This window comes from Hoplias malabaricus, chromosome 14 (genome assembly GCF_029633855.1).
Source record: "Hoplias malabaricus isolate fHopMal1 chromosome 14, fHopMal1.hap1, whole genome shotgun sequence".
NCBI lineage: Eukaryota > Metazoa > Chordata > Actinopteri > Characiformes > Erythrinidae > Hoplias > Hoplias malabaricus.
This window is the reverse complement of record NC_089813.1, coordinates 11,902,183-11,911,005: the sequence shown is the minus strand read 5'-3', so window position 1 is coordinate 11,911,005 and position 8,823 is coordinate 11,902,183. Positions and strand designations below refer to the sequence as shown.

The window sequence follows — 8,823 nt, the reverse complement described above, 5'->3', positions numbered from 1 at the left end:
TGACAATTTTATTAAATTGACGGAAAAACCAGAGCTTGCTACGGAAATTCTTGAACGCAACCGTGACGTCACTGGTGGACAACAGCTGAACAACGCCACGGTAAAACACCGTTATGTCTGACTGTTATGACAGTATCTAGCTAGCTAAATAACCAACATTATTCATGACAATAGCCTAGCAATAAGCTAAACTCAAATTTAGAGGTACCGTTATTCTTGTAAATGTGACCGAAGTTGAACTCGAATTCATCCGACACTATAAACCTCCGTAATGCAACTACGTAGCCGAGTATAATCTGAGCCACAGAGTTTAGCAAGTCAAGCTAACGTTAACTAACACCAACTAAAACAGGCGAAGTGAGTGTCCTTACCCTGTTTACCTCCATGTTACAGAGGCTCTTGAACACCTTTCGTTGGTGTCCTTACATGCCCATATTGTTGGAAACCATATTGTTTTAAACCTTATTCCTTCAATTAGTAAGAAATAACATGTTTTCTGACTATCAATAAACACAAGTTAGGAACTCAAATTCCACTGTATTTATTTGACACTTTCATAGAGCTGGTGCTTAGCCTTTAAGGCAGAGGTTTGTATTGTTGGAAATTGAATATTAAATAAAACAAATAAATATGAGATCAACACAATGGAATTATATTTATATGTGTGGTGTCCATAAATTAAAAAATATATTCACAAAAATAAAGTAAAAATGCTAGTGCTTCCTTGTATATTTCAGGATTGAAATGTATATGTAGTGTGATATGCACGACAAACTGTTTTACTTTACCATAATACCCTCTTTAAAATAAAGGTGTACAAAGGGTTCTTCTATGGCATCGCTCAAAGAACTTTGGTAGCCCCTTTATGGTTAAGACTGTATCTCAGGGTAGTTTTGGGGATTTTTGAATTTGAATCTCTTAATTTGCTGTGGGGAAACTCCAGAGAGAGCTTTAGAATTGGACATAGAAGATTTAATCAAGAACAGCTCAGCTCAAGGGAAAGGGTGAATGTGAGAATTATTTATGATATTTAAAACATATTTGGGTATAAATAAAATCTAGTGTACCTTCTGAACTCAACTGTAGCAACACTGTGTTTACATTGCTGGATAAAATATCTGCTAATAGGGCACTAGGTCTGTAAAAAGAGCAAATTATGGGAGGAAGTTGTGGGGAAATTTGGAAAAGAGGTTAATTAGCACGAAACAAAATTAATGTGTTAAATTTCCAATTCCTATTTATATGTGTCAACATATTCATTCTGACAGCACAAGTACAAATATTACTTAAATCTTAAAATTGATTTGTGATTGTGAAAACACAGGAACATGAATATAGTCATTTTATCAAGAATCTGATAAACGGCTTCATGCTTCATGATCCTAACTGTGCTCTGAATGAACGAATGCTTTGTAAGGATACAAATGCATCTAACAATAAAAACAGATTCATGCAAATTTTATACACTGATAGAAACAATGTAGCACTCAGAAAGTTCCCAATGAAAGCTCTCACTGTGGTCGGTGTGGACGTGGATGTGGACATGCATCTCATCTGGCAACAGATTTAAACAGGAGTAAGCTGCCATTGTCAAATTCTCAGAACGGATCACAGGCGGTACCCAGAGTTCAGTAGGGTTGAAATATGAACCCAGAGCATTGGGGACACATGCATGTCCATACATGTTTTCCATCACTATATAAAATGCCTTTACTGTGATATACTTAGTGTGATACTTTCTGAGTCAGTGTATGCACGTTCACAAAAGAATCTATTAATTATTAATTTCTGTAATAAAATGGTAGTTTGTGACAAAATGTTCCTCTATAAAGAGAAAATTAGATTAAAAGGAATAAAGAGATAAAAATAGGTTATAAATAGAGGTTTTGAGGCCTCAGAGACCGACTTAATTTAAGCAACAGTGTGCCCTAATATCTGCAAATGTCTAAATTCTGCTCTTTGGTTTTTCTAAGTGCTCTGATTCATATGAAGAGTTCTAAACAGGGCAGTCTGAACCTGACATAGCGCCCATACCTTAATGTCTGCAGTCCTGCTGAACTTTGCCGGTGTAAAGGTCATTGAAGGGCACTGCTGGGGTCCTTCAGTTATGCTGATCCATGAGCGGGCCACCTCACCATTAGAGCACTCCTCCTGAATCGAGCACCTGCAGAAGCAGCACGGTGTTATGGAGTAAATGAGTGCTATTCATAAAAATGGGGAAAAAAATAACCACTTGTAGAAATAATCATGAGAAATTGCTACTTTTCCAAAGTCATGTTAAACTGACAGGGCACTTTGGGCAAACTGACACACACACACACACACACACACACTCCTCACACACACATACACACACACACACACACACACTCCACACACACACACACACACACACTCCACACACACACACACACACACTCCACACACACACACACACACACACACACACACACACACACACACACACACACACACACACACACACAACATCTATAACAGGGGTGTGTTTGATTCCTCTCACACACGTTCCCATGACGACAGCCCCTCTGGCACTGAGATCAGAGTCCTGCTAATTCAATTAAAAAGGCTAACAAGACGAGTCTTTATCTATACATGAGCAAGTGTGTGTGTGTGTGTGAGTGTGTGTGTGTGTGTCTGAAGGAAAGTGGACCTATCAGACATGGAATTCCCTTCCAGACAGAGGCATTTTATTATGACTTATGTTTCAGTTGTTAATCCAAATATTCCCTGTACACGGCTCCACTTTACACTGCCCACACACATATTCTCCCACACAGACACACACACACCCATGAGTAAGGACACTCTGCCCTTAAACCATAGATTCCAGCCCTTTTTTTTACGGGAAGTCATAGAAGATCCTTGTATTTGTTCTTCACATATCACTTAAAAACGAATAAAAGTACTATACATAAGAACCCTTTTATCAAATCACATGTTCATGCTGGTATTATCCACTTATAACAAGATTAACATATTTATATTATCCTTTGTTATGTCTATAAAGCGTGTGTTTACACAATAGCTGAAGAGACACTAACATTAGCGTGAGAGCTGCAACTACATTGAAGCTAATGATACACAAAGCAATAGCCTTGTGGAGACGTACCAAGAACATCTGGGGACAACCATGAGAAATTTGTAGCTAAATGTAGTCTGCAGACTTAATTAGACTGGGAATAAACTGAGCGTGAAATGTATAAGTCAGTCTAATACATCATGAGCTCAAAGTAGAGTGTGTATTCATCAACACAGACAACACACCTGGCTTTAGAACATGGATGTGAAGCAAGTTAGCATAGCTAACCTATACCTATATGCTAGCATGCTAGCAACATAGTTAAAGTACAAAGTAAAACTTAGATGTAAACTAGTACTCAAAGTTTATGAGATATTCTTAAGCGTACTTAATAAAATGTCCCTTAAATATGCTATTTTGGTAAGGGTAGCTAGCAATAGCTAGCTAGATTATTTGACCTACTGAAAGTTAGGACCTATTGTACAAAGCTATATTCTTGTTATGGGAGCATAAGAATAAGAAGACACAAAAAGGTTTTATTATTTTTAATAACCCTCTTTTATAGTACAACAACATTTAGCGAATTTATGTTTATGTTATTGATTTCACATTGAATCTCCTTGAATACATAATTTGAGAGAGAGAGAGACAGAGAGAGAGAGAGAGAGAGAGAGAGAGAGAGAGAGAGAGAGAGAGAGAGAGAGACAGTGTGTGTGTACAATGAGTGAATATCTGAACTTTGAAAAGAGCACAGAGAACAGCCAGAGCCATGAGGTCAGGCCAACAGCCAGAAATAGAATAGAATGAGTCTACCATCGCTGAAAAATCCCCTACACACACACACACACACACACACACACACAAATACACAGATACACACACACAGACTCGCCAAACTCTCTGGGCGAATTTTATAGCTGCAAATAAAAGAACAGCAACTTCATAAACCGAGTAAATCTTATTCATTAGAGATCATTGCAGCCCAAACCAGAACAATGAAAACATCTTTTCAGTGCAAACAAGTTTATGTTCATATTCAGTGAGGACATCATCGCTTAGCATGGAAATAAATCTGTGGCTCTTTCTATATTAAATCAATACATCTCTATATACAGCCACAGGTTCGACTGAGAGTTTTTACCTCAACCTTTTTAGAATAGCTCTTAGAAGACTAGTGCAGCCTTGACTAGCAATGACACAACCATGGTGCAATTATTTTTACTAATAGCTCACTGAAACCAATGACGATGGCTTTCATACCCAGACTCAGTTTCGTTTTAGGTAAAAATACACTACACAAAAGAGAAGGACACCTGTTTGTCGGACACTTATTCTGAAACTGAGAGAATTAATAATAATAATAATTATTATTATATAATTTTATTTAAAAGCACCTTTCAGGACACACAAGGACACTTTACAAGTCAAAAATAGAGTAAGAAAAACATGATAGCATAGCATACACGCTAATTAAATTAATAGTGAATGGTGGTCCTGATTGCAGTAGTAACAGCCTCTACTCGTCTTGGAAGGCTTTACTCTAGTTGCAAAAACGTTTCTATAAGTATTTGAATGTATTTAGCCATTACGTCACTGAAATCATGACTTCTTAAATAAGATTTTTACCACAATATATTCCTTAATTTCAGATGATACAATTCCAATATCAGTAGGAAAAATATATAACCTGCAGAAAAATCTGCCAAGAACAAACGAAATAAGACATCACCGTCAAACATAACCATTTTGGCTCTGTCAATATTAATATTAATAAACTAAATTTATAACTGATTTCAGTGAACTGATGGCAGCTGAAAAACTATCAGTCATTGAAAGATGCTGTAAATAAAGTAGATTCAAATATTGAGAATGTTTTTTTTTAAATCATAACATTGTTACAGAAATATTTTACATTGCGATATACAGTTCTGTGCAAATATTTTAGGTACCTGAGGTTATGAGATTTAAAAAGCTATTTATCTGAGCAGTAACTGTTTATTTGCTAAAAAAACAAAAACAAACAAACAACAAATAACGTCCAAAATTAGAATAAAACCAAATAACATTACTCCAGTGAGTGATACTCTGTGTGAAAATGTTGGTTTAACTTTTTCCAAATCTCTCCTCGTGGAGTCCGTATTATTTGAGGTTATCATCCAATATCTAGTTTAACTGGTTAATAAATAATGATTTTAAATAATGTGTGCTATTGATTTAACAAATTCATGCAAATTAAGGTGAATCTGAACAAAACAATGTTCTTCAAACTCACTCACACCTATTACTTTATAGAAAAAAATGATTTTATATTTCTTATTAGTTTTATTTTATTAGTTTAAATATATATAATTATCTTAGGGGCCTAAGACTTCAGCACAGTACTGTATATTGGTGTTGAATTATTGTCCAGCTCTATGTCAGAACAGAATATTCTGCTAAGTAAAAAGTATATGGTTCAGATTAATTATTTATTTTTGTTTTGTTAGGATTGTTAGATATTCAAATTTAATGTGGCATTTCCGATTACAACAAAAATGAATGAATGAATGCAGTAACCACAACCCTTGAATGTACTGCTTTGAAGCGTGTCTACAATGAGCACTGAGATGGTGAATAGTAGGAAGGTGGGTTGACTGAAAATTATTCACTGCCTAATCCGATTAAAACTGCCTTTATCACACACTGGGTCAATTGAGATGTGTCTGATACATGAGGCCAAACACACTGACCTAATCTGACCCTACCCCAAGTGCGCACACACATGAGAAGTTCATCTCCATACTACATTATCAAATCCTGAATATTTCAAGTAATTTCAGCATTTTCAAAATACATTACACACACACACACACACACACACACACACACACACACACACACACACATAGACATTCATGCATAAATCTTTCCATAGCAGCATTGTCTAAAGTGCCTTTCTTTAAAAAAAAAAAAAAAAAACCTAACAATTACACACAGGCACACACACATAAAGAGTCATGGCATCAGCTAAAAAGATTCTCAGTGCCGTCTGACATTCCCCCTCTGAAAGAGCTACTGTGATGACAACATCAACAAGCCTTTGTGGGCTCCTACAGAAAGACAGATGAACAGGAATAGGGGAAGACAAATAGCAGGACGGCGCATTTCCAGACACTAGAAGGGACAAATACTACTTCAGCATTTCCTTAAGAGAACGTCAGCCTCCTCCTTTTTTTCCTCTGTGTTCTTCACATTCACTCCAAGCTTCAACAAAAGCTAAAAAGTATAATATACTCTGTGTCTAAGAACAATCTGTATTCATTTGACTTGTTCAGATCCTCAGAGAACCTCCACACTGTAAGTCCTGGAACTGGCAGGGCTCTTGTGCATTGTTCCAGAGTCAGCTCCTCAGTGTATCTGCCTGTTTACGTACTTCTGACAGTCATTAACAGCTAATGATTTACATTAACTGTGAATGTGAATCATTGGATGTTCACACGATAAGTAAAGGTGTAAAGACGGGGAACCACAGTCAGTAAAGTTCAGCGTACACATCATAATAGAGACATGAATAAGTTAATATGAAAATAAATACATAAATAAATAAATAAAGGTGGTCTAAAATGCTAAAATCATTTTCAGAAAACATTCATGGCTGACACAAAAATGGTGCAAATATATCATATATATATTTGTACTGATTAATGAATTCATAAAATAAAACAGTCAGTAGAAATACATCTATCTGCAGTAACTTTACAACTACATTTTTAATTTTCAATGTAAGTCAAAGTAAAAAGCTTTATTTCCAAGTCAAATCAATGTGGGGCATTTCTACTGAAGTAAACTAAAAATAGACAAAAATACAGATACAGATTTTTCTTTGGAAAGTGATGATATGGATATGAATATGTGACTGTAAAAGAGTGTTATCAGACATTCCATAAATTCTATGCACATATACAGCAGTTATTGTAGTCATTTCAATGTACGTGAATGCTAAAATGAAGCTTCTGTATTGACTCCTGTAGAATGCATGTGATATTTCAGTAGCTGCAATACTCCACAGCCTAAAAATGGCACAATGTAATAGGTCCAATGAAAGTTTGGCCAGCAAACCTGGCAAGAATCTACAAACAGGGGCCAAAAAAAGCCTACAAGTTTCACCCTCAAAAACTTTTACTGCAATAACATTGCAGAATATCACAAAAACCTGTTTATATAATCAAATTTATGCTTATCTACACGAAAAATCCACCCACTGCTATTCTTGTAAACCGTTGCCCCCTCAGTTTACAAGAATAACGCAGCAAAAAAAAGTAGACTACACTGAACACAGCTTAAAACCATGCTTGCACTGATGTACGAATTTACAGATATCATGAAGTCTTACCTGCTTTCCAGGGTGCACCAGCCACAGTAAGCATCACTGGCGCTAAGGCACTCGCCACATGAGGTGTACTGATTACATGACGCCACCTGGACCCTGAAGATCTACACAGAAATGCCAAAGTAAATATTAGCACGATGTTAATGAACACATATTAATGAATATTAAAACTGCTCATCAGCTGTAGGCACACATTATAGAGTGAATACACACATACTGCTGCTGTCACATTCACATTTAATAATGGGTTTTTACAAAAAAACATCTGGACAACCTTAAAATTACTGAGCTATGTTAAAAAAACATGCTTTGTATGTGATCATATCGCCATGAAATATTAAGTAGATCTGTAGCTTTATAACCTGTGATTCCCACTCATAAAACAATATGACACTTATTCAGCCTTAAAAACTAAAACATGGCCAATCTGAACGGCTCCAAGCAGAATTTGAGAAAAGAGAAGGTCCCTATATAAGTATTATCCCGTCCAGACAAGTCAAAATGGCGGCATTTCTTGACAAAAAATGACTTAGAAGAATCCCTCTTTGTTATATTAATTTGAAGTAAATTTGATGACAGTAATAGAGAGTGGCACATACTCAACAATCAGCGACACTTAAGACCAACACAAACACACACACAAACACACACACACACACACACACACACACACACACACACACACAGAGCATATGTTTAAACAGTTTGTCAGGTCAAACTTCAGCTTAGTGCAGTCGTGTCTTGAGCTCACACGTTGGTCTTTCACACGATTGCGCATTCACCTTCAATTTCACACCCCACTCTTCCCTCCTCACATTTGACACGCCTAACAACCTCTTTTCACACTTTACACCCACAACAAATCCACTATAAGAAGGTGTGTGTATGAGGGAGAGAGAATAAGCAGGGCCACATGAAAGGCTGGTCGAAACCATCTGAATCTGCAGTCTCTCTTAAATAATATCTCAGTATGGAAATAAGGTTAAAGCATAATCTACGTTTTTAAAATCGAAGGTACATAGGCTGTAACTGACAATGTAATCATATTCTGGGTCTTAATTGATCAAGGTAATTGAATTGGACAAAGTTATTGATAAATATAATCTGATATTTGGGGTAATTAATGTGCATTTTGGATTCACATGCGTGTCTGCTGTGGAAAGCCACACGCATATGAAGATGAATTACTTTCTCCATAATCTAATTATATTGATTCTTCTCTTTCTTGGTCTGTGTGTGTGTGTGTGTGTGTGTGTGTGTGTTCCTTTGGCACAGACTCTGCCTTGGTTTCTTTTAGGATTTAATTGAGTGATGTATAGTATACGTATGTTGGCTATAACTGGAACATAATTTTGATTTAATGATGACTGTCAAATGACTGATGACTGATTATTACAATGACTGAAAAGTTGAA

General features: G+C 36.2%; 1 protein-coding gene across 1 annotated transcript in view; it reads right to left on the bottom strand.

Moving 5' to 3' along the window:
• plxnd1 (plexin D1) overlaps positions 1-8,823 on the bottom strand; it is an 87,139-nt gene that overhangs the window by 57,954 nt on the left and 20,362 nt on the right. The window contains exons 5-6 of the mRNA XM_066643365.1: positions 7,413-7,513; positions 2,035-2,164 (exon numbers count right to left, since the gene is read on the bottom strand). Of these exons, the coding sequence (XP_066499462.1) occupies positions 2,035-2,164; positions 7,413-7,513 (231 nt within the window). The remainder of the gene's footprint in view (positions 1-2,034; positions 2,165-7,412; positions 7,514-8,823) is intronic.